The sequence below is a fragment of the Cyclopterus lumpus genome, chromosome 3 (assembly GCF_009769545.1).
Source record: "Cyclopterus lumpus isolate fCycLum1 chromosome 3, fCycLum1.pri, whole genome shotgun sequence".
NCBI classification, from domain to species: Eukaryota; Metazoa; Chordata; class Actinopteri; order Perciformes; family Cyclopteridae; genus Cyclopterus; species Cyclopterus lumpus.
In genome coordinates this window covers 15,350,911-15,376,473 of record NC_046968.1, presented here as the reverse complement: position 1 = coordinate 15,376,473, position 25,563 = coordinate 15,350,911, and the positions used below count along the sequence as shown (strand labels likewise).

The window sequence follows — 25,563 nt, the reverse complement described above, 5'->3', positions numbered from 1 at the left end:
ATCACGGTGCCACAATAGTTAACGTTGGTGGTAACCGACAACTTAATCCTATTTCCTTTTACAAGAGCGGTGGCTCAGAACTGTATCACCTTATTGTTACAAGAGAAGCAATTCCTCAGCTTCCTCTGCACAGATGCAGAACAACGTTCTCCTGATAAGCACAAGTGAATTCTCTTAGATGTGCCTCTGTTCACCTGCGCTTGTGAAAGCAATGTTCAGATCAGTCATTGTGTAACAAAAGATACAGGGTATGCAAGTTTTGAAGTCACAAAAACATATTTACATTTTCTCCAGAGTAAACAGAATTTAGTTCCAGCGCTTGTGTCTGTCCTTGTAATATTTGGAAGTCTGGCAAAAAATAATGTACAACGCTGTGAAAGTTATTCATCATTCTCTACACGAGGAGCTCTTGTTTTTTTGTTTTTTTTTTTCCAGTGGGAGTAAAACTGCTGAGTTTTAATATTGTGATGTGTATGATTCATGTGTGTTGTAAGTTTTATTTTCCCCATGATGGCTGCTCGGAAGCATTCCTTTGAGGTGTGCACATTGAATGTGACACTGATAGAAGGACTCCCGGACAATTATCACTCTGTATTTATTCTTATTTATGTGTATCATATTTATATATTTTTTTGCATACATGCAACTTGATGACAAATAACACTGTTTTACAGAACTGCAGGTTTGGTTTGAGCTTTTCTTAAGATTCAACTTGAGATTCCACTACTTTGTTGGTTAGTATATTTAGGACGTAATACATTGTTAGGGACCTGAGGGAGGTACATTTCTATGAAATGCAATTTATTTTCCCTCCTTTTGCTTTTAGCCAGCATCAGATGATATCCAAGTGAAAGAAAACCAACTCAGTATAAGGAACCAAACCTCTTAGTTTTTCTGATGGTATTTTATTAGTTAAAACACTCATACCATAAACAGAATTTCAATACTTTATTGTCAATAAAATTAAAACATTTTAAAACAGCTAATTAAGTCTTTTTAAAACAGCTAATTAAGTCATGCAGGACACTGCATGTAGTCTATTATTCTGTGTTAAACCAGGTGCATGTTATATATATATATATATATATATATATATATATATATATATACATACACACACACACACACACACACACACACACACACACACACACACACACACACACACACACACACACACACACGTACGAGTGCTGTTATGGTCTCTGTGTGTTTTTACAGGTAAATCAGAGAAGGCTCCATTTCCCGGCTACGGGAGGAATCCTGGAGCATCGAGCGGCCAGGTGAGTTCAAAGCTGAGCTTTGAGTTTTGACTGCTTTTAAATGTAGCTCAAATTAGACCTTGCCTGTCTTCCGCTCATTTCAAAAAGGGAGTCCGTGACTTTATTCAACCATTGTTGGATTACTGTAAATCCTTTTACTCTTTTCTAAATAAAAGCTCCCTTCATTATAAATACCACAAACAAAGCAGTCAGGTCTCTGCCCGGACTGTGAGTCCATGACTTATTAACATAACTCTGTTCCTTTCATTTGCTTCTTGTTCACTTTAGAGTTGATTTCAACGTCTAACTCTTTCTCAGAGTGTCTAAGGCTCAACGTGGGGCTGCAGACTTTTGTTTCAAAGCGTCTACAAGGCTCAACAAGATGTAATCCCAAATCACTTGAAATGTTGACCTTTTAAGAAATTGAAAGTGTCTTGAACTCTTAAGGTTCATATATCCTCTATTAAACTCAAGTTGACAGGGATTCTTGAGTCAGCTGCAGAGATCTGAGATTAATGGATATTCTCGGGTCAAAGAACACAAACAGGACAAAAAATGTTTTTCCTTCCACAGAGAATCTGCAACAAATGTGTGCTGGGAACCTCCACAACATTATAACATTACATTTTGTTTTTGTATTTGTTTTGTATATGTCCTATTGATTTATAGCCTGCCCTATTCGTAATATAGTTAAGCCAAAAAAGACAACTGACTTGGCAGGTAGAAATAGGTCAAGTTCTTTACATCTCAACTGCAACTTGTCTGATATATTTCTGAATATTTGTTTCTCCTCAAGCTGCTATTACGAACAACAACGTATTTCATCTGCAATAGTTTGATTATCTGGTTCTTGCATGAATTAAACTATTGCTGAAGTGTTCACAAAGAGAGTCACAAGCATCTAATTTTGCATGACTCCACAGTGGTTCCTCCCTGTAAAGCTACAATAGTGTAAAAGAGGCCAGAGCTAGTGTTGCTGCAGGGATTCAATAACATTGAACAAAGGCAACAGCAGAAGAGGGTCTATTGTGTCATGAGAATGCTGCAGCACCAGTGACACATTGTCATTTTACTGAACCTGACCTGATTCATTTTATTTTGTATTACATTTGTGTTCAGTGCCTCTGACCTTTGAGTATTAGAAAAGGTCTCAGTAGTTACTGTGTCAATCTGTAGCCTGCTGATTCCAGCGGGGCACATGAGGCGAGTTTACAAGTCAAATACTGCACATCGCTCTGGAGTTATACTCGCTCACAAGATCCCGACTGGTCTGCAGCCGGTTACACTAATTAGACCAAGCTCTTAATTGGGCTCTGAGCCCAGTTTGTTGGTGTTGTAGAGGTTAAATAGATATTGGTGATAAGAGGATGCGGGGAGCTTCCACAGTCTGTCCTGTGACACAGAATTACAGGATTACAGGTCACATCTCACTTAACAAGTGATATGATAGTCAATTAAAAAATGTTTGTACATCCATTGCAACAGTGTATCAGGTATTATTTGCTATTTACAGTAAACACACTGTGAAAGCTTGTGTCTCTGATGTATTATTTAGGACAACATTATCGTTGAAGTTAAATGTAGAATGCGTGATATAAATTGAGACAAATAAAAACAATGTATTTTATTGAGCTTGAAATTACAAGCTGACTGTTTACTACAAACAGCGAAGGTAAACGAAAGCTGGTATTATCCTTTAAATATAAGCATTTGTGTCTTTGTTTTCTCTGTCAGTCTTCTTCTGTTAGGCCAGACGTCTCGTTGGCAAGTCCTAGTCCAGTGACTCCGTCAGGGAAGTTAGCAGCAGCTCCTTTCTACTCCTTCACTGCAGCCAATCCTAGAAGACGACCTCTGCAAACTCCTCCGCCCATCGGTCAGTGTTTTATGATTGTCCCTCTTCAGGGACAGGTGTATGAAATATTTAAAATAATCAGAACCTCACGATAAACAAAATCTAAATGGATACTTCTTGTCGTCACAGTTTCACTCAAGTCTTAAACTTTATAAACTTTATTAATCTTTTAGACGTTAATGAAAAATAAAAAATAAAAACAGTTATAGACTAACGTGGGTTAGCAGTCATCTGTGAGCAAGTGGATGGACTTGCTTTTGTCTTTTACTCTGGTTTGAGTGTATTGTAAAAACAAAATTGTAATTTTATTTTAAAGGTTGTTTATGTCACAATTAAATCACAAATAATACTTTTTACAGACAAAATAGATTTGTGATAGTGAGTTATGGCTTGTTTACAACACATTCAAAATAACCTCTTTTTTTTTTACTGTGAATGACTGGATGTGCTTTCATCTCTACACAGATCCTCTACAAACAAAGAAGGCTCGCAAGGTCCCTCCTGGCCTCCCTTCATCTGTGAGTGGAAGATCATCTCCCTCTCATATAAATAGATTTCACAGTGAGCTTACTTAAGCAAACACACACACACACACACACACACACACACACACACACACACTCTTCCCTCACACGCCCTCCCTCTCAACACTGGCACACAAAGAGCGCTCTTGACTTCACATCCACACTTCTTGGATGGGAATTCGGTTGTTTTTGTGGCTCAGCAGTGACACCAGAGCTGCCTGATAAGCGAAGACTGACTATTTATGCTTGTTGTTTAATATTAATATGAACATGTCTCTGTTGGCCACATTGTTTTCCGTTATGTGTGTTGGTGTGAACATGCATGAGCGTGTGTGTGTGTGTGTGTGCTTGCAAACACGTGTGCAGCGCGAGGTGATTGATTTTCAGTGCTGCCCTGTCACAGTCTAGCCTCCTCACAGCCTCTCCTGGGAGAAAGAGAGGCTGTCAGAGCAGATCCCCAGCTCTGCTCTTTTGATGTTTAATTAGTCATTACGTAGCCGAACAGGAGGACAGACAGAGATTAATAGCACAGAATATCTGAAATTTCTATTGGTAATGATCCCGGTGGAGCAGAAACCATTAGGATGCAGAGAAGTGTGGAGCTCAGCTTGCATTCGCTTAGACAGAGGGAGTTGGAGTTCATTAATATGCATAAATCAGTAAGTCAGATGTTCATTGTTAAAACCCTGGTGGATTGGGAAAGGTTGTATTAAGCTTTCCCGTAAAATTCTTATAACTGGTACAAGACAAGGATTTTTTTCTCTTCTTTTTATTAAGAAGCAACTGGTTTACCAAAATCCCACCCTTTTTGTCCTTAAACAATGAAAAGGCTTTTCTGTTCTTATTTTTTTGGTGAGGGAGTCTGAGACAGGATTTGCCTTTCAGAGCTTTGATAATCGTCACCTCTGCTGCTGTTACTCTGAAATCAAATATGGAACAGGCCGTGCAGCATAAAAGGCTGGCATGTGTTTTGTTTCTGGATTTGTATTTGAAAAGAAGTTTGTTAGAGCATGAGGGAGAGAAGCCGTCTGACAGCAGCAGGAACGTGTTCTGCCTTCCTCTTAAGTAAGTGATGTATTTGTGGTCTTGTCAGAGGGGGGGGGGGGGGGGTGGGGGGCAAAGAAGGGTTGCCTCACGGGTTACATCTCTTTGTTGTGTAAATGGACGCTGGGATTTTATTTGTCAGTATGTAACACACGGGCGCAGGTGCGGTTCTGTGACTCATAAGAGTACAAGAAAGCAGTACAATGCTAGATGGGGAAAAACAGTGAAGGAGCATGGGATAAAATACAGCTTCTTCTTGTCACTCAGTGCTGCTCAGAAGATAAAGCCTGGAGCTCGGAGGAATTGTCCCAGTTAGTCTTTGATCCCATTTGAAAGAAAAAAGATGGTGTTGAATAACGGGCTATAGGTCTCTTATAACCTGCCGACAGAGAAAGGAAAACATAAAGCTGTTTTTTTATAAGTGGAAAATGTTTGAGTGGGAGGTTGTCTGGCAGCTTTTAGGAGGTGTTAGGATATTTGTATTGGGGGCGTAGGTGAGGTATGGTGGCATGAACCATTTGATGGTGTAAAGAGCTACTTGTGTCCCTTAAATGTGTAAAGTGACGGTTTCAGATTGCTGTATGTCTCAGGATGGTTATCAGCCAAGACCTATGTTTGTGTCTCTGGCACCGACACTGGAAGCGGTGAAGGTGGTGCTGAAGTGTCGAGGGGAAGGCGCACCTGGAGTCAGAGCTACTTTGCCAGAGGCAGCTGTATGAAGAGCCTGCAGCGTACCTGTAAAGCATGAATGCAACTGCAGATGCCACTAAAAGCTTTTGTTTGTGTAAGCAAGTATGAGAGCATCACCAGAGACCTGAATAGATGTTTGATTTAAAAAAAAGTTTAAATCAACACAGTGCTTCCTATCATTATGTCTACTGCTGGGAATGTTCTTATTTATTTTTTTCATTTCTCAAATCCCCTTTTTCCTCGAGCTTGTATTCTCGCTTCTCAGTCTAAAAATAAATGTTGTAGTTTTGAATCAGATGGGCCATGTAAGTTGCAAGCCCAAGCAGTGTGTGTGTGTGTGTGTGTGTACACTACATGATGGAGCTAAATCAAAATATTTATGGGAGCACATCCTCTGTGCATTTAGGCTTTGACACTGCAGTGCAGCAGGATGTGAAGGCTATCTAGACAGGCCAGCTGGCTGATTGCAAACATTTAAATGTTTCTTCAACTTATATACAGACACCCTCCTCCCTCAGCCACACAAATATCTTTCTCCGTCGTCTGCTGGATATATGCTTGCAGACATGGGATTCTGCCATTGTGGTTGTATTTATGTGATGCATATGCTGAACAAATCCTTGTTATCCGCCATTGTTTAACCACGTTTTTCCACCTTGTAGGAGTAGAACATTAAAAAAAACGTTGCTAATAAATTTAACATATACACCCCAGTGTGACAGACAAACATATTTAAGCATGGAAGCTTTATCCTTTGTACAGTAGCTACATTTGCTATAATTGTCTAGCTGCATTCTTTGACTGTATAAACTGAGCGCTGAGAGCGAAGGACAGAGCATGTTGTCATTGGACAGACAGGCTGCTACGCTGAAGGATGCTGATGGGCAGCTGCGTGGGCACCTGTCTGATGGAGGGACTGGAGAGAGAGAGAGAGAGAGAGAGAGAGAGAGGGTTTGTTGCTTCTGGGGGAAAGTTCCATCTTGGGAAGCTGCTGCAAGGGTATGGTGTGTGTGTGTGTGTGTGTGTGTGTGTCAGTTTGTTTGTGTAAATAGTTTTTTTTCCCCCTCCCCTACAAACCCTTGTCAGAGGCACAGCGGCTTGATGTGACACTTCCTCCCTGGCTTTGGTGATGATATGGCTGCAGGATGAGAGAAAGAAAGTGGTGGGCTGAGATTCAACTGCCCTCTGGGACTTTTGCAAGCGAGAATCCTGAGTGTCGATGACAAAATAGATTGACATTTGCTTTTGACAGATTACTCAGACACCCTTGTTTTCTGAGAGATTTGTACTGTGTGAGCTGTAAGAAAGGAAGCCTGCTTTAGGCTAAGATGTTTCTTGCATTGCTGTCTGGTGCATGACATTCAAGAGATATAGTTTTTTTTTCTCTCTCTCTCTATCTATCTGTCTGAAACAGCTCAAAGACAAGAGATCATTTCATTGTACTCCATCAGTAACCTAATGTTCCCTTTGCTGAGGAAGCGGCTCTATTTTGTTTCTTTTCTTTGAACCACAGCAGGCCAGTACATAGTATCAGAGCTTGGTGAATAGACTGTGGATAACATGCATCAGTAAAGCCCCATGTAAACAGCCAGGATCACCTCAGGCCTCTAAGTCTCTAGGCAAGATGAGATTTTAGAGCCTACCAGCAGAATGGTGTAAAGCTGTACATGCACACAAAAATAACATTGACACTTAAAGAATATAAATAAATGTACATTAAACTTGCCTTACATGCATGCATTTCATCCTTGAAAAAGTGTATTTATAATTGTTATTGAGTCACTAGGCAGAACTGGGTGCTCCAGTGCAGCCATGCGAGAGGAAACAGTAGGCGATACAGTTTTGAAACAGCAGTCCATGTTCTGTCAAGCCAACTGATTGTTCACAGGTTTTTATTAACCTCGACCACAGAAATTCTTCATTCACTAACATTCATTATTCACTTGTGCTTAATTTGATCTAAATATGAAGATAAGTTCTGTTAAAAGAAACTTGAAAATGAGAAGAATGCTCGTTGTACAAATTACATTTTGTATTGTTTGGCTGCTAATATCCGAATGCCAGAGACACCTGATATTAACAATGGAGCAAATGTACTGTGAACGAGTTGCTCATGCTGCTAAAACACACAGCTTTAATCTCCCTTTAGATAATTGTTTGGGGTTTTTCTGCTCTACACTTTGTGGTTGAGTCTTGCTACTCTTTAGTGAGTCCACCCACATAAAACCATAGGCAGCAAACAAGCTCATACAAGCCACGTATAAGCTTCCTGCAGAGTTCAAGATGACACAGCAGACATGTAAGTGAGTGCTGAATGTGTAAGAAGGTCCCAGATAGTGGACATAGACTTCCACATAGTTCAGCATGAATGATAGCGGTTATGCAGAACTGGTGATTCAATTTTATTTATTTTTTTCCATCAAAACCTTATCATCTGTAATGCTGCTGTAAATTATTTGGAATTCATTGTAGGCGTGTGTGGAAATGTGTCGATGTGGTGTGTGATCTATATCTAGATGATTTAGGTTATTTTTGTAAATGTGCTGTTCTGTGTGGGTTACTTTTGCAGAAACATGACTGCATGGGATCATATGATGTGTGTTCTACATGTTATTATGTTTTGCTCTGCCTGTGCAACTCTCAGGGGACAGTATTTTAGGCGCCGACCTGACCCGAGTTAGTGAGCTCCCCTGAGATGGCCTCATCAGTTGGCTGATTAGATAGACATCCCTGGTTTGACAGGAATGATGCTGAACAGCCACGGCCACCTCTGGGACCCTGGCCTTTGTGTTTATCTTTGTTTGGGTTGCTGAAATTTACCACTGACATTAGAGGCTGCAGATAATGGATCAGGCAAACAAGCCAGAGGCCTGACCCCTTTCATCTACCAGGAGAACAAGGAGTTAAAAGGACAAAGAGTATGACAATAATGTACAGATTAAAGTCATTACTCATATTCTGTCCTGTTGTGTATTATTCATGTTTGGCTTGCGTGAGTTTACAGTATTATTGAAAATCTTGATTTCAGATCGCTGGCAGGCTCAAGAACACAGCCTGTGTTTGTTATTTAGAGACCATAAGCCAGGCTGCTGTGACCTGGAGAGTACGTCATCAAACAACACAAGGCTCATGTCGTCCCCGAGGTTCTTACCTCCAGGATGGGTTATGTGTAAAGTGATGCGTGAGAGGGATGAATCTCGGCAGTCCAGTGTAATGGTGATAAAGTAAAGGTGATAGTGGGTGACACATCCTGCTCAGAGCAGGATGTGTCACCCACTATCATCTTTTGGATCATTATCATGTAGTTCATTTCTAAATAGTTTCATACAAACAGTATTGGTGTCTCTGATATGTTTAAAAATAGATTACATTTGAACAAATATGTACATTTACATTGTTGCTCCACAATGCTTAAGTACAGTACATGGGCACACACAGGCCTAACATGAGTACAGCGTTGTGGGAAGCCTGAACAAGCTTGTTGTGAGAAGATGTTCTCAAGTCAACAGAAAAGTGATGTTTCTGCTGGATAGAAGGGTGAGGTATCATTCAGCGACACAGAAGATGAGAGAGTTTGTTCAAATAGAAGGCCAATTCATCAAGCATGAATAATACATGACTTCCTCAAAATGGAGGTAGTATCACATGGGTCTTTTCTTGAATCCACCTGGTCCTTGCTTTCATCACTTTTGTCATTTCTAGCTCTCCAATTACGAAGTGACCGTCTTGGTTTTGTGAGAAAAGAACAAGTCAGCTAAAATTAAGCCGTTGGCTAAATGCATCCTCACTTTCCCACAATGGAATCTCCATCGCTCTCTTCACATGTCTCTTATGCCCTTCGGTTTCTCTGTGAAACGATAAAAATGTGTTTTTGTGAATATGAGAATGTAAACAGGAAAAGTCATGTTTTCTGGGTTTCTAGTTCTTCCAGCAAATGGTTTAGGACAGATGTCCAACAAATGTGCTAACTTTTATTTCTGCCAGCTTGGGGGATGGAAATAATTGGTTGCTTTTTTACACATATTTACTGCCGTCAGACTTTTAAAGCAGTTTAAATAGCAGTCGTTTGAAGACCGCTGTGCCCAATTATTAATCTGTGTATAGCTTTCTTGCAGCCTTTTAAGCATGATTGAAAACATAAAGCATGCAACATATACACCAAAGCAAAATTATAATGGGCAGAAATGGGAACACATTGCTGCCTGATGAATGCCGATTTTTATGACATTTGGACATTCTGTACCAAAGCTTGTCCATTGAGTTTAAAAACTGCAAATCTTGAAAAGGGTTTTTGTAAAAATGTGTTTCTTGTAAAGAGGACAGAGTCATTAATAAAATCAAGTAAAACAAACAAAGGCCACAGAAATTGGTTAGATTTATTGGTATTGTAAATCAGTTAAAAACATTGTTTTCTTTTTTTCTGAGAGAAACAGTGTTGTATATGTGTTACACAGGAGTGAAGTCACAGAACTGTGAGCGATTGAGTCTTTTTTGCATGAGAGAGTTCATAATCTTAATGATTATGTCCATGACATCTTCATGTGGTACTCTTGGCCTGTTGTAAGGTGGTCTGGTGCGCTCCTGTACTGTTGTCTAAGACAGCAGAATTAAATTAGTTCTGTGTGTCATTAAGAAGGTCTTAAAAAGTTGTAACCCCCCCCCCCCCCCCACACACACCTTCTTCCTGTCTGATGATATCATCCCTAAATCCAACCGTGAGATGGGGGTGACCTCAGCTTGTGGATTTGCTCTGTGTTTTTCAACACCCAAACAAATCCCAGGAAAAGCACCTTGTGATGACTCAAGTGTCTTTAGAGAGGCTAGTGTGAACTGGTGGGTGGAGCTGAGCCCTCCCCTCCGAGACTAGTATGTCCACGAATTAAGCTACAAGCAGTTCCTGTTTCAACGCCACCACGGACATACAGATGGCTATCTCTGAATTACCTTGATACTCTTAAAATACTTAGTTATAAGGAGTCTTTTTTCCTATAATTTCTAAGGGGATTTATGGATGTTTATTGGTGATGGACATCAGGGATAATGACATCCTGGAAAAGTCACTCTGAATCTAAAGATATGTGCATCAAGTCTGCGTCCTAGACTGCGTTATGACTCTGAGAAGAAGTGCACATTTTAACTGCCTCTCTCAGCCACCGATGTCACTCCAGCTGCTGACTGTGTTGGTAAACAGGCCAAACTACAATAACTAACTTCCTGTTTTTTTCACACCATTGATTGTTCCCTTTCCACACTCCCCTCTTTGCCTCACTGCCTGAAAAACTCCTGGACTTTTCTGTGAATTGTGTTATGATATTTGATTAATTCAGTTGAATTACTTTACACATTTTCACTACTTGACATAGTCATTCTCACTGTGTCTCCTGCAGAGTCAGTATTAAAATAAATGGGCTGTCAGTGTCCTGAGTCAGCCAGCAATGGAAATGTGTGTGTCATTTCTCAAAATGAATGCCCATCTCCTTCTGCTTTCATGTGTTTCCCTCACAACACTGTGCGGTGTGTCTGGACTTGTTTTAGACCCCTTCAAACACTTCCATCATGGCCATTTTCCTTAACGCATCAACTTGAAACGGTGCAGGATATAAAGCGGTAACTGCATATAGAGCCAGTGTTTTGGACAAGTTTAAAAGAGTCCTAGAGAAGAAAGGGGGATAAATAATAACAGTACTAAAAGGTAAAGCATAATAAAGGTCTGGTTTTCTTAGGGAAGTGGAAGCTTTCATCTCTCTATAACAATAATGTTCTCAATGAGTCTAGTCCAGGCCTGTGTTTAGTCCAGGAAGCTTCGAGTGGCAGACATGAAAGGCTCAAGTCAGACTGAACAGACCTGGCTCTCTCTGAATATGGTATCTATCTATCCTCTCCTCCTCTTCTTTCTTTTCCTCTCCTTTGCTCTCCCCCTCCTCCTCCTCCTCCTCCCACATGATAAAGGTAATAGGGAGCTCTGTGGATTGCAGTGACAGTAACCAATAGTAAAATGGTAGTCGATGCTCGACCCCCCCTCCTCCACCACGAAACAGCCCTTTTTGCAGCTGTTGCATGCTCTACAACTGTGTTCACAGGCACTTTTAAGCTAAAGGACTCACCGTGCCAACACCAAAAACTCTCATATTTCACATTTCATGAAAACAGTTATTCCATCTTTCTTTTCTCTCTCATTACCTGGATTTATATTCATGGTTTCTTTATTTTTTTGCCATACACATTGAGCCTTCACTTTCTCTCATTGATTCCTACTTGTGAGCCAATAAACCATATTTCTACCTCCCTGCCTGTAGACTTGTTTAGTCATCACAAAAACAAAAGAGATTAGACACTCTGGATTAAAATGTGTGGAAGATAACACTTGTGTATGCACTCATTTGAATGCCTTTTAATTCCACGTATTAATGAAATCTTGCTTAGAATTTAATTATTTTTGTTCCACTTTGGGGTTCCCCTGCAGAGAATCTAAAATGTTTATGCTGGGAATAATTTTTTCCCCTCTTCTTCTTCTTACTAAATCCGCTCATACATTTGTTTTCTGTCCCGCCCCCTTCCCTTTATCTTTTCTACACCCACCTCCCCATTGCCTCCCCTCCCCCTGGTCCTTTTCCTCTTTGCCTCAGCACTTTGAGGCTTAAGAGAGGGATGTACCACATGGGCCACTCCCTTCTGACAGCCACCCCTTCCCATAGTGTGGAATGGCACAGTCCTGCTTTGCATAAGTTTCCTCTGAGTGGGTCATGTGTGGAGGCCAGCACTGAAAGAATTATTAAACCCTTTTGAACGGCTTGGATGTATGTCCAGAGAGAAAGCTAGTGTGCTGCTGTAGTGTATCTGTGTCACTTAAACTGTTAAAGCTATAATGTATTGCGCCTACCCTGTCCCAGGAATGGGCAGTAACTCTTTAATGTATTACTACAACGGAAAATCGGTGAGTAGTCTCTTTGGGGATGTGTGTGTATTAGACAGAGAGGAGCTGGAAGAAGTGTGTGTTTGCCTGTCGGTCTCAGTGTGCTTTAAGTATTTCAATTATTTCACCTTAAAACTACTGTGTTGCTCTGTGTGCATGTGTGTGTGTGTGTGTGTGTGTGTGTGTGTGTGTGTGTGTGTGTGTGTGAATGTGCCTGAGGCTGCCCTCTCTGATCTTCCAGTTAGTGCTGCGTGACAGTACAATTTAATTATAATTTAAGTTTTAACTTATTTTTAAACTTATTTTAGCACACATTTTTTATTATTTATTTTAGCACCCAGTTAATATGCTAGGCAACACGTTATTCCATTTAAATTTTTTTTTATCATACATAGAAATAAAACATTTTGCCGGAAAAAGATTTTTGCAGCCTTGAATTTATTTTTACTGGCTTATTGCTTCGGCTCTGAGACTGTTGAAATATTAACACGTGGGAGTCTGGGAATGATTAAGGGAAAGAGGCTGCCTGTTGAGGTTAGACTTTCCTGTGCAGATTGAGCTCTAAGCATGAGTGTTGCTGTTATTCCATCTGTTTATAATCACATTGGCATTCTTGACGCCACAGGGAGCCTAATGTGATTTCTGAACTTTTCTGTAATGATCTCTTTGATTTCTGTTACTCTGGAAATGCTTAATATGTGTGTGTGTGTGTGTGTGTGTGTGTGTGTGATACAAACTGGGTATATGTGTGTGTGTGTTTGCTGCACTTGGACTTGATGTAAGTTTTTAATAAAACTTAAGGTATTGATGTAAAGTTGTTCGTAGTGCGATAAAGGTTCAGCTGTGAAAAAAATGCTCCTGTTTTTATGCTCAATGTAATTGTAAAAATGAGTGTGCTTACAGTCTGAATCTGCTCAAGGACACAGTTGTGACCATGGCTGAATGAGTTCTGTCGTGCATTCAGTAATCCTTAAGTTATGATCCTCTCCTAAGCAAACTACACAGGCAGATTTCCACCTGTCATTGCCTGTGCTGTTTTTGTTATTACATAAAGGGCCCATGAAGGAAAAATAAGTTATGATAGTTATTGTATTGAGAAAATAATCTTACTCATGCTTGTGTTTCAACTTTTCCTTATAACCTGTTAAGGCATTTCCTCTTTGTTCCCGCTGCATAAAAGATGACTTTGATCTTTTTCATACTAAGTATTAACAGGCGTGTGTTATAGTTGATGATTCAGAGAAAATTGAGAGCATGTGGACAGAACGGGCAAACTTAATGATCAAAAGCAGTTGTTAAATAACTTTTATTATTCCTGTTTTCTTTGCAATGGAAAAGAGAAAAGTGGCGCTCATTCTTTGCATCAACTTGATCCACATTAATTTGCCATAGTGCAGAGTTGCATAGTGGGCTCACCATCTGGAGCACTGGCAGAATTCACAGTCGGCCATTGGCTGGTGAGCTGGTGGCACAGAACCAATACAGATGGAGCAGCTCACTGATCTTTCTTCCATTGAGAAATGCTTTTTTTTATGAAAACCCTGATGTTAAGAGCTTGCTATCATTGTTTTGCTATAAAGAGAAACAGAAACAGAAGAAAAATGGAATGTTATCAAACTTGATCTGAAAAATATCTAAAATCACAAAAGAGACAACATGTGTTCTTTGAAGGGCCTGTTGTTGTTTTGTAGTGCAACAGGTTTGCACTCATTGCCTGAAGCTAATCCTTACATGTGTTGCACGTGCACTGAAGCATAATTTCCGTAGTATTAACGACTGGAAGGTGTTATTTTGCAGTGTAGTTGTGCTATTTTTAGAGCACCGGCTTCAGAGGAACTGCTCTGCTGTCAGAATGAGCAGTTGGTTCAAATATTTTACTGCTGAGTTAAAGATGAAGAAAACCAAACCTGCTGGACTAATTGTTTGACTGAAATTGTGCATCCAAAATTCATATTTATCTGTATATTTTTGAAAGACAAATATTCTATTCTGTTGTGTTCTATGAGCTGTGTTCTACCTGTGGTTTAATATTTATTAGTTAAATATCTCGATCTATTCATTTCTATTCGTGTTATTTATTTATATTCCAGTTCCATGTAATTAAACATGGTGTTGAAATGTATTAGGTCATTGTAATTTCAAGAGCTGTATGGCTACGTAAGGTATTGCCTTTCCTTACTAATAAACATTTAGGACAGTAAGATCTATTTGAGGGAAGATACAACAAATTTGAATTCGCCCAAATACGTGTGAAATGTTCTCGTAGAATTGATAACGTCTGCATCTTGCTTCCTCGTGTCAATCTCACTCAATCAAAACACCTCACCAGGGAATGTTGGTCTTTTTCTAGACTTTAGTTTTAATGTCACAGCTTAATGTATGAAAATACTCAGCCCTTTTTTTTGCAAGTTGTTTGAGAGGCCTTGTGTCTGTCCTGCATACTGAGCCTCGCAAGTGTGTTAGATTTGGACTTGAAACTAAATTCCCCAGTGACATGGTTCGATTCCAAATAATGGCATACAGCACTTTGAACTCTTCTCTTTGAGCTTCTTGGCCATAAGCCTTTTTTTCCATAGTTTAATTTCCCTTCTTTTCTTGTTATTACATTACAGCTTGTGTTTTAACACTTGATATTTTCATCAGTGTGGCATGAACTCCAAAGGCAGCATGGGGGCAAAGGTGTACAGGATATATTCACTTCTCAGTCGAGTCCTGCTGAATGGCACAGCCAAGAACTTCTACCACCACTAACTTAATTCACAAGTCCTCATTATGTATCATTCACTTATCAGGTACAGTTATTACCCCATTGTTCGCCTTACTGTTATTTAGAGTTGGTTATACATAGCTGTCAGGTCTTTGCTGAGAGGAAAAAAAATAGATTATAATTTATTTTCATTTATCAGTGTTGGTGCATAAATAGAAGCTATTTTAATGCAACTTTGGTTTTGACTAATTTGTTCATTTGGTGTTGTGTAACACAAGGATATGTGTTGTACTATTGAGCCTCAGTTCAGGATATGTGAATTAGGTACAGAAGGGAATTAATTTTTTAATAAAGACTACCTGCTGATGCTCAAACAACTGGTGTAGGTCTGTGTTGGTGGGCTGATCCGTGTGAGTGACAGCTTTTAATTAATGGCTTTGTAAAAGGAAACCCAGGTGGGCCCTCTCTTCCACAGGCCGGCCGAATGAGGCACCCAGTGTTTGGGGATGGTTTATTAATGCTTTGACTGGTTAGCCCAGGGTAAAAAGGACAATTAGCATTATCCGCCGCCATATGCTGCATATTGAGGCGAAAGACAAAAGCCTGGGCTCCTAACCTGAGATCTCCATGGAACTACTATCAACCCTGGGCACATGTGTAAACCAGAAGACCCATGAGAGCTCCACCCCTCCCAGAGCACTTTAATTACACTCCCAGGCAACAACACGCTGGAGTCCAACTCACTCAGCAAAGCCCCACAGCACTGAGTCTCACTCCGGCCACACTCTGTATTGATATTATGTTCACATGTGTGCGAGCGAGTGTATTTATAAACATAGTTTTTTTGTGGCACATTTTCCATCAGCGCTGTGTCATAAAACAAGTAAACGACCTTTGTGGCCGTCATCACCACAGCCATTAGAAACCAAACTCTGAGCTGTGAACTGTCCCATTGCCAACATCTGAGTCTGAAGTGGTGGCATTAAAAAGAGGGATTCGACTTGCAGAGATGGAGACACGGGCTGTACATGTGCAGGTGGAATCGAGCTGGCAGGTCTGGCTCTGATTAGTGTTGCACCACGGTGGGTCGTACAGTCCTGTCTGTGGGACGGAGAGTTTCTTCAGACCTTCTCTCCCGCGTGCTTTCACTTTCTCCCTCACCCTCCCTCCCCCCCTCCATCTGGAGTGGATGAAGTCAGGGACCACATCACTGGTGTTTGGCCTCCAGTCTCTTTGATCCTCCCGCCTTGCTTGGCACACACACAGTTGTACAACAGCATGCCCATTGTGCCTCTCCTCTCACTGTACCACCACCAGCTTGCAGGTACAAATATGAGGAAAGACTGAGTGCTTTTGTAGCACTCATTTGATTTCTGCCTCTCTGGGAATGCTGTAATTTGTCAGGCATTTAGTCTACGCATGTAAGCGGGTATCATTATACTTCCATTAGAGGTTGTGTTGATCTGAAATGCAAATACCCCTGATAATCCACTCCTCCCCGCCCCAGCTTGATTGCTTGCTAGTAATTATCGTGTATTTGTAGTTTTAGGGAGTCATATCTGCTGTACATGTGTTTCATCACATACTTTTATGTATCTAAAATCTTAACTGTGAACCTTCACTGGAATTAAGATTCGAAACACAAGCTTCTTTTACTGGTTTCAGCTTTATTATTATTTACAATAGTGTCTCATTATGATGTTACTGTGTGGTGGGCCTTAGGCTATCTTACTAATACCATTTATGTTCTCACGACAGGTGTACGCACCGTCTCCAAACTCAGAAGACTTCAACAGAGATTCACCTTCCTACTCTTCTCCTAAACCCTCCAGCAGTATGTTCGCAAGCACTTTCTTTGGTAAATTCAAAAGCCGGTTTGCAATCTGAAACCACAGGTTTTAAAAATTATGCTCTTATATACCAATATTTTGTTTTTGTCTTAGTTCAATAATATCTTTGTGTTACTGACTATATACCATATATATATATATATGGTATATAGTGTATAGTCTATGCAAAGCAAGAAGTAGTGGTTTTTTTTCATGGGGCTTGTTTTTTTGTTTCTTAGAACATAATTTGTTAATTCCTCATCATTTTGTCTTTTGGGGCATTTATCGCAGTGACATACAAAAGGCTAGAATATTGTACCAAACTACATGAAGTACTTGTATTGTTAAGTTTCCAGATAGATTGTGTTTTGTATTTATTAATATTAATCCTGTGTTCAGTATTTATTTCAATGTTTTTATCGTTGTGTTATCTCAGCCGTGTTCAGGATGAAGATCATGTTTTAGCTCCAAGAGCAAAAAGGAAGTTTTAAATGTGGAGTTGGAGGTTAGCCGCTTTCTGGCACTGTGTCAAAACTAACATGCATTTTGTTTTCAATAATAAACTGAAATGATTCATGTATTATCTTCAGATGGCACCCACAGTTCGTCTGACCCTTGGAACTCATCCAATGGGATCAGTCAGCCCGGCTACGGGGGAATGCTCCATGGATCTTCCTCTCACATGCCTCAGTCAGGAAGCTACAGCAGCCTGCACTCACACGACCGTTTGGTGAGCAGCCCCTCTCAGCTGGGGGTATAGCTAATATTATAAGCATATCAACGAAAGTGATACATGATTGTTCATAACTTTATTTTGCATCAAACTAACATAAGAGATCTAATGTATACAGCATGTACATTATCTTTCAGCCCTCCCCCCGCCCACAGTTAGTGTGTGTGCGTCTTCAGTTGTTGTCTGGATATTATCAGTGAAGACACCGCTGACCCTTTTTGTCAGTGTTTGATCTCCGCCTGCCTGCCTCAGCTGGCTGGGCATCACAGGGAGCCTGCAGATGCTGCCTGCCCTCTCTTTATCTCTGTCCCTCCCCTCAGTAACTTTTGCTTTATCACAGCCCGGGAGATGTCAGGCTGAATATAGAATTTAGAGAATAAATAATCTCTCTCTCTCTCTCTCTTTTTCTCTCTCTCTCTCTCACAAACACAAAAACACATTTACATTTGTGACCGAAAAAAAGAGCTTCCGTCTTTTTTTTTAAATCTTCCAGAATTACCCCGGACACTCAGTCTCTCCAGACATCAATGCCAGCCTTCCTCCCATGTCCAGCTTCCACCGAAGCAACACCAGCACTTCACCATTCGTCACCGCAGCGCACAGCACGTCCGTCAACGCGATCGATGAGGTCATGGGTAAGTTCTCTCGTTAACAGCTCAGCTACCTGGTCAGAATGACTAATTCAATGGCCCCGATGTAATCATCACTGAACATGCATTTTGTAAAAGTAGTGAGTCAGGCAGTTCGACAGCTGCTTTGTATACCGTGACCACTCGTCATTTGTGTGAGTTTGCTGTTACAAAGCCTCTCTTTGTGTTTTCTTAGCTGCTGCAAATCGGGGGAACGCCACTGGAAGCACCCTGACTGGAGATGCATTGGGCAAGGCTTTAGCCTCAGTGAGTTACAACCCCACATTTAACTTGGACTTCAGTTTATTCTCCCATTCTTTCATAGCATCAATGAGCGCACTAGTGTCCTGGTGTGGGGTGTTAGCCTACACAATGTTTACATTGAACGTGAGAAAACCTTGTTGTTTCATATCACTGTAAATATGATTCTTACAGTATTCAAGTTTCTGATAATCACCATCTGAGTCATCATTTTCAGCATCAACAAAGAATGAAAACATGGCTCAGGTGTTTGTGTGCCACAGTATCCTGGTTTCGTTTGGACGACTCCAGGTAGCATAATCAGATTCCTCAAGCAAACAGTATGTGGTTTACATAGGCAATATGTAACAGGTACAGTATACTCCAAAAAAACTGATCATAGCCAGGATACCATGCACATGTAAACACACAGAAGTTTCTGCACCTCAAGTCTCACTTGCTCTCAGAGAGTGACGCTCATGTCTTTTCTGCACTCTTCCCTCAAATAAGTTTTGATTTCTCTTCAAAATAAAATAATGGTCCATTTCTGTGTCTAAAGAAGTTGACCTAAGTAATCATGCAAGGAATTAAGTACTATACTGACTGCTGATTAAAAGACCAAAGGACATGTTTCTAGTTGTTTTTTTGGCCTAAGCCTGGATAATTGTGGGCTTAAACTAAGAGCATTCAAGAAAGGGAATTGTACATTGGACATGCTCCTAAAGCCTTCACTACTTCAGCCTTCCTACTTCACTTAGGAAAAACAGCCCTGAATATATGTGACATCCTGTCATGTATTGTATTAAGTGTTTGATTTGTAGCTCTCATAATGGAAGAAAATGTGTCTTGCTTATCATATCAGCCAATAGATTCAGTCTCTACTATGTGTATCATGGTTACACTACAAGATAAACTATTTCACAATATACTCATTTCCAAATATGATTGAGAAAGCTTCACTCAGTCCTAATTTTTCACCTAAGAAGGACATTTTCCCATTAATAAATAAAGACATTTAAGAAAAACCATCAACAGATTTAGCATTTAACCTTGAACCAATATTTCTCTGAACAGGTATACTGTGACAGAGACAGTGAGTAACTCTTTGACCTGACCAAAAAGATCACGTCATAAACTGTGTAGAAATGTAGAAAGTATCCTTGAAGTTAGCATCAAATAATGGACGATACTTATCTTATCCCAGTACTTCCCTTCACTGGTCCCCAATCTGTCTAATTGGAAAAATATTCTATCTCTGGGATTGTATTTGTATTTATTTCGGTATATCAGATTGGTTATCAGATATATCCAATTTGTTTAAAATTCTAATGTATTACATGCTGCTTATGATTTTAAAGTCTACACCTTACAAGTCCAAGCAAATGTCCTTAGATTCTGTTAAACATGTTGCATAGACATAATGTGTGCATTGACATTGTTATTGGATTTTGCAAAACGTTATTTTTTACACGCCAGCAGAAGAAGCTGCACGTTCAGGAGGGATATCTCTTATCGGTGTAAAGACAAACTATGAGAGTTTGGGGATGCTAATAACAAATTAAGTCCTTTATATTTGCAGACTCAATTCTATTAGCATGACAAAGCGGGAGTGAAATGGACACGGTTGGACTGGGGTGGGGGTGGGGGGAATGAAGCAGGGGGCACAGGGGAGTTTATAACTGCTGTGGCTCAACTCCACGGGCCGCCCTTTGTGGAGCTTTTGTTCTTCACCCTTTTAAATTGGCCGTGCTTATTGGCCCCATGCCGCCTGCGGGAGCGTGACTGATGATGAGGCGGAGCTTTCATTTATTCCAGTAAAATGAGCCATGTTTCATTTTGAATGCAGCGTCAGTAGCCAGTGAGTGAAGAGAATAGAAAGTCATATATTGTCGGGTCAGAAGTCACGGTAATAAACAGCTGGCTTTTGAGAAACTGAGAAATATTGGGATATATTTGTGTTCTCAGAGTGTAGAAAAGCATCAAGAGTCTTTTCTCCCTTTAGACAACAGGCAATCCCTCCTCCTCTACACTTCAACGTAACCTCCATCCTGATACTCTAAGTTGATTGAAAAAGTTAAGCTTGGAGATCAAGATTAAATCAGAGGATTATTAATAATGAGCGCATTCTATCATCCCTGCAGAAGTCAAACGGTTTTTCTGCAAACTCAATTTGATCTTAACTTGGAAGAGAAATCTCTGTGGATCTGCAGGGTTTTTTCTCTGCTAATTAGTCAGGATCCACCAGTAATACCCTGAGTTTTCTGAGACATGTCCCAGTATGGCACAATATCCTCTTATTACAGGAGGGAAAAAGAATCAGGGATGTGTTGTGCTTTAATCCAGTATGTATTTAAACAAATGGAATCCCTTTGGAAGTTCTGGAGACGTAATCTCCTTGTTCCCTTGGGATTCACTCAATGACCTTGTGTAACCAGCAAAGGATGCTTTGACACAATGACGTTAGTGGAGAAACAAAACTGAAGTAAGTCTAACTTTACTTGTGGCAGAACACCACAGTTGACCTCTTCATAGAGTTGACAAACATACAGAAATATATCATTTGACTCTTACTAGATTTGATATATGGTTCATAATACCTGGTGCAGCCCTTTAAGATTGAACAGCACAACAACTTGTTACATTTATTTATTATTTATAAAGATATATGCATTTCAGATACATTCATCTTTTTTCCTGGAGTGATGAGTGAGATTAAACATTATATTTTAATTTGTTAAGTAAAGTGTCTACAATACTAATGTTTTTTTAAATAAATAAATTGAATTGAATTAAAAATACTATTATTCAAAGTCCAGTTTTTAAAAGATTCAACTTCCTTTATCCAGCCACATTAATTAAAAATAATTAAAGGTGCTATTAAGATATACAATATTTGTCTTTTGGTGCCAGAAACAGAAGCAAGATACAGACGAAAAACATCACAGTGAATATTGTTTATGGTTCATTTTGTTAAGGCCCAGATTACTTTTAACGGCTCATATATATGCAAGTAGCATTTTGATGACATTCCTGGCAACAAAATCTCCATAATCAACTACATTCTTGGGCTTGAAGATGTTTTTTTGTTCCTCGGGCTGCTGATGGTACATTAATGGTATCTTTCCTTTGCTCTCCCTCCTACAGATTTACTCTCCTGACCACACTAGCAGTAGTTTCCCATCCAACCCGTCGACACCTTCGGGTTCTCCTTCACCTCTGACAGCCACAGCAAGTGCTGCCTCAGCAGGCTCTGTGGGGACTGCTGCCGGCCCCCCGTCTGGAAGGCCAGGTGAGCACCTGTGTGGGATTTTAATCACATACACACCTGCTATGCACCAACACCTCATGAATTTAGATCTAGCTGACAAGTATCTTTGGAATAACATTTAAGTCTGGACTCAGACAGGACTTTTTAATGTTTTGAAGTTTTAATAATACGTCCTTGAATGACAGTGCAGATTGAAAAGACTGTGGCTGTGGCTTTTAGGGTTCTTAAGGATCGGAACATCTTGTTAACTTGTTGGAGGTGGGTCTTGAGTTTCATTTTTGAAAAGCTTTTGAGATTTTATTTTTTGGGGGTTGTAGATTTATTATTACATAATCCATAGCCAAATGCTTGTCAGTTTGCGTTTTATGTCTGTTTACATTATAGAGGCTGGATAGATAAGCCTCCCTCTGAATTGTATTCTTTTTGTGCAACAAATGCAACAAAGAGGACAAAAACAGGAAAGCAACCCACACAGTTGAGAAAGCACACTAGAGGAGGTTCCTGTTTGTGATGGACTGGGTTTTTACAGTAAAAAGAGACGTGTATAAAAATAATATGGATTGATTGTCAGATGTGTTGACAGAGGTGAGAAAGTAATGGAAAGTGAACGAGGGGAGACAGTAAAGGAAATCCCAGCGTGTTGTTTTAACGGGCAGTTGTGTCATGTGCTGTAATGGAGTGGTGACAGCTGTCTCTACGTATGCCCCCCTCATCCTCAGCTGTTGCCCTGCCCCATGGACAGCTGTTGTCCCCAACACACACACACGCACACACGCACACACGCACACACACGCACACACACGCACACACAGAACAGGCTGCAAAAGGCCTCGTTTATCTGCCAAGGGATGAAGGAGGGTAGCTGTGACTCAGCTGATGATGAGGACTATGATGGCCTCACATCGGGAGATCCCTCTCTTGACCTATTTACAGTACAGCATGCCACACCTGGCAGCATAACAATATAATATATAATCCAGTTCATCATGTAATATGTTGTGGCAGTGTTTCTATTTAATATAAGTTGTCAAGTTCTGTGTTTATTTTAATTAATGGAATTAATATAAATTTAATAAATAGAAAAACACTGCAAAACATACTGCAAAATGAATACTACTTTAATTGTAGGAAATGAATATTGTGTTGTTAATTATTCACTCTTATTATGCTTCTGGGGTTAGAAAAAGAACGATACTTTAAAATCTGCAAGAAATTTGGCTCGCTCTTGGAAATCCATTCATCACTAGGATTACACCAATAAACAGCACATTACTCAAGACTGGTTTGTTCAATTAGTCCTCTTCGGTGCACGTGTCTCACTTTAATTTTTCATGGCCGCCAGCCAGCATAGGCTCACGCGAAGTACCTGTCTCACTCACCTGGGAGAAAGCAAATTTAGCATTTCCTCCTTCAAAGTCATTAATTAAAGTCAGATTTAGGCTGTGAGTGTAAAGAAACATAAAAACTCCTGTATAGAAGCTTAGTGAGACATTTCATGGGAAAAACATATTTAAAACCAGTTCCATTTCTTTCCACGTCAGCCTTATTGTGCTGCTTTTGAAAAACATGGTGTTAAATTATTACATGTTTTGTCTGACCACATAAGCCTTGATTTATAAAAAACAAACAATCATTAAAAGAGTCTGCTCACACAAACCAAATACCATTCTACCCTTTGTAGCTTTGCTAGAATAATTCACCCAACAGGATAGATAACCAAAAGAAAATCTCCATCTGCAGAGTGTGCTACAGTTGAGTTCATTTACCAAGATGTAGGTTGTGTTTGGCATCCCTCCACCATCATAGACACAAGAGGAGCACTGTGCTGGAAAGATCCACACACGTCCTATCCTGTGAATAACCTGGAAAGGTTCATTATCGTCCACTGAGGTTATTTGATTATATAATGCATTGCCTCCTGTTGCACATGGCAGGCAAGTTACATAGATGATTGAGCTTTAAAAAAAAGAGAATGAAAGAAATGTGATGAGCAGATGTGGATTCCTTTTCCTTTGCACTAATTTACACCAGATCAAATCAGCTTGATTTGCTTTCCTGTTCTGGCAAGAAATGCAAGGTTTTTATTTTGAATGAAAAGAGGAAGAGTTCAGCAGAATATTTGGCTAAATGGGATGTATTGTAATACATTAAATAATGGAACCTAGATGTGTAAAATACATAGAGACCAACTGCCTCTGCATCACGAGTCAAACCAATGTTTGACTGACAAAAAACTAAAAAGAAAGATAACTCAGCAACACTGGAAAACGTAGGGGAAGATTATGAGATTTATTGAACCCAGATGCTTGGCATATTTCCTTCATCGGAAACCCTGATGAAGGCTATGAACTGAAAGACTACTCAACCACACCGCATAAAATCACTCTGATGTGTTTCGAGACTCATAGTTTCCAGGAACGAGGAAGTGTGAAGGAAAACTAGCGTCTAAAATACGATCTCTCAAATAGTTCTCTCGTAGCGTTGCGTATTGATGTGCAGATGAAGCGTGCATTTCAGGGTGAAAGTGCTATTAAACAAACAATCCGCTGGCTTGTGTGTCAGAATGCAGTCCAGCCTTCAGGAAGTGATGCAACTGACTCATAAAACATCAAAATATCCCACATGCAACAACAAGAACCCAGAAAATCAGGATGTCAGTGTGTTATGACTGCGTGTTATTGTATGCATCAGTTAGTCTTTGTATTGGTGTACCCAGTGGAGCGGGATACAGCCATCAGCCATGTTGATGTGAAACTGCATCATTCGGATCGCTAATGCTGACTTCCTTAAGATCTCTTGCTCTCTTCATCAGGTACCAACCAGTGGCCCCGTGCTGGTGGACAAACCCCCTCCTCTCCAAATTACGAGACCTCTCTTCACTCACTGGTAAGCTCCCCGTCTGCCTCCCTCTTGTATTATGGATGCTCGCTTTGGATAAGTTACACGGGAAGGACTGAGCTAGCATTACAGGGAGATTCCTGTCTGACAAATGTTTTGCTGAGGAAGGTGGGGGATAGAGGGATAACCAAACTGAACAATACTTGTCCCTCGGGGCTTGCCATCTGTCCAAGGATGGGGATGACAGTTGGGGGATGGGTTTAGTTCGGGTTGGGGTGGCAGCTGTTTGCTGAACAATTTCTCCAGGATTCCTTAGCTGGCATGCGACCAGAAGTGCAGATCACCTTTCATCCAGCCTAAACATATAATATGCTAAGAATGTGCCAATACAGACAAATAATACAGCACAGTGTTTGCTCAAAACCATCAGCATGGTCTAAATCAAAGCCAGATTCATGGTTATTGTGAAATATTTTGTCATTGGTCATTTAATTTATTCAGCCACGTGGTAAGCATCATCTTCTTGCTTGTGGAAAAACAACTTAATGGATACTTGACCCTAACATCTGTGTGAAAATCACTTTATATGTTTCAAGTTTAAGCTGTAAATATGGAAAACATTGAGCTTTGAGAATGCCTAATCTTTATGCCCAATGACTCCAGAGCCATTTAGGAAGTGGTTAAATATAACTCAAAAAGATTCCATTACAGTTTTTAATGAACACCTTATTCCACTGTCTAAACATGTTGCTTGAGGATTAGATCATAGTCAAAATCACTAATCTTGTGAGTGAATATGTTTTTATTCAGTTAAGGCTTATTTGTATTTGTTTCTGTAAGATATCCAGCTTTGATAATTCACAAAACCTTTGTTTAAAGTGGCCCGTTGCTTCATATTACTTGAGTATAGTGAAAGGCGCAGCTGGATAATATTATGCATGATAATTATATCACTTACGGGTGATACTGAAAAATGGTAAAAGCAGCCTTTATCAACAGACAAATCAAGTTACATTTGGGAGCCAAAGCTATAA

General features: G+C 40.1%; 1 protein-coding gene across 5 annotated transcripts in view; it reads left to right on the top strand.

The window, feature by feature from the left end:
• tcf12 (transcription factor 12) overlaps window positions 1-25,563 on the top strand; it is a 65,083-nt gene that overhangs the window by 31,554 nt on the left and 7,966 nt on the right. For 4 of the 5 annotated variants that reach the window (XM_034559873.1, XM_034559853.1, XM_034559834.1 and 1 more), the window contains exons 6-14: window positions 1,222-1,283; window positions 2,997-3,135; window positions 3,580-3,632; window positions 16,751-16,850; window positions 17,412-17,551; window positions 18,048-18,189; window positions 18,380-18,450; window positions 21,568-21,712; window positions 24,504-24,577. In XM_034559873.1, the coding sequence (XP_034415764.1) occupies window positions 1,222-1,283; window positions 2,997-3,135; window positions 3,580-3,632; window positions 16,751-16,850; window positions 17,412-17,551; window positions 18,048-18,189; window positions 18,380-18,450; window positions 21,568-21,712; window positions 24,504-24,577 (926 nt within the window). The remainder of the gene's footprint in view (window positions 1-1,221; window positions 1,284-2,996; window positions 3,136-3,579; window positions 3,633-16,750; window positions 16,851-17,411; window positions 17,552-18,047; window positions 18,190-18,379; window positions 18,451-21,567; window positions 21,713-24,503; window positions 24,578-25,563) is intronic. The other variant, XM_034559862.1, reaches the window with a different exon arrangement.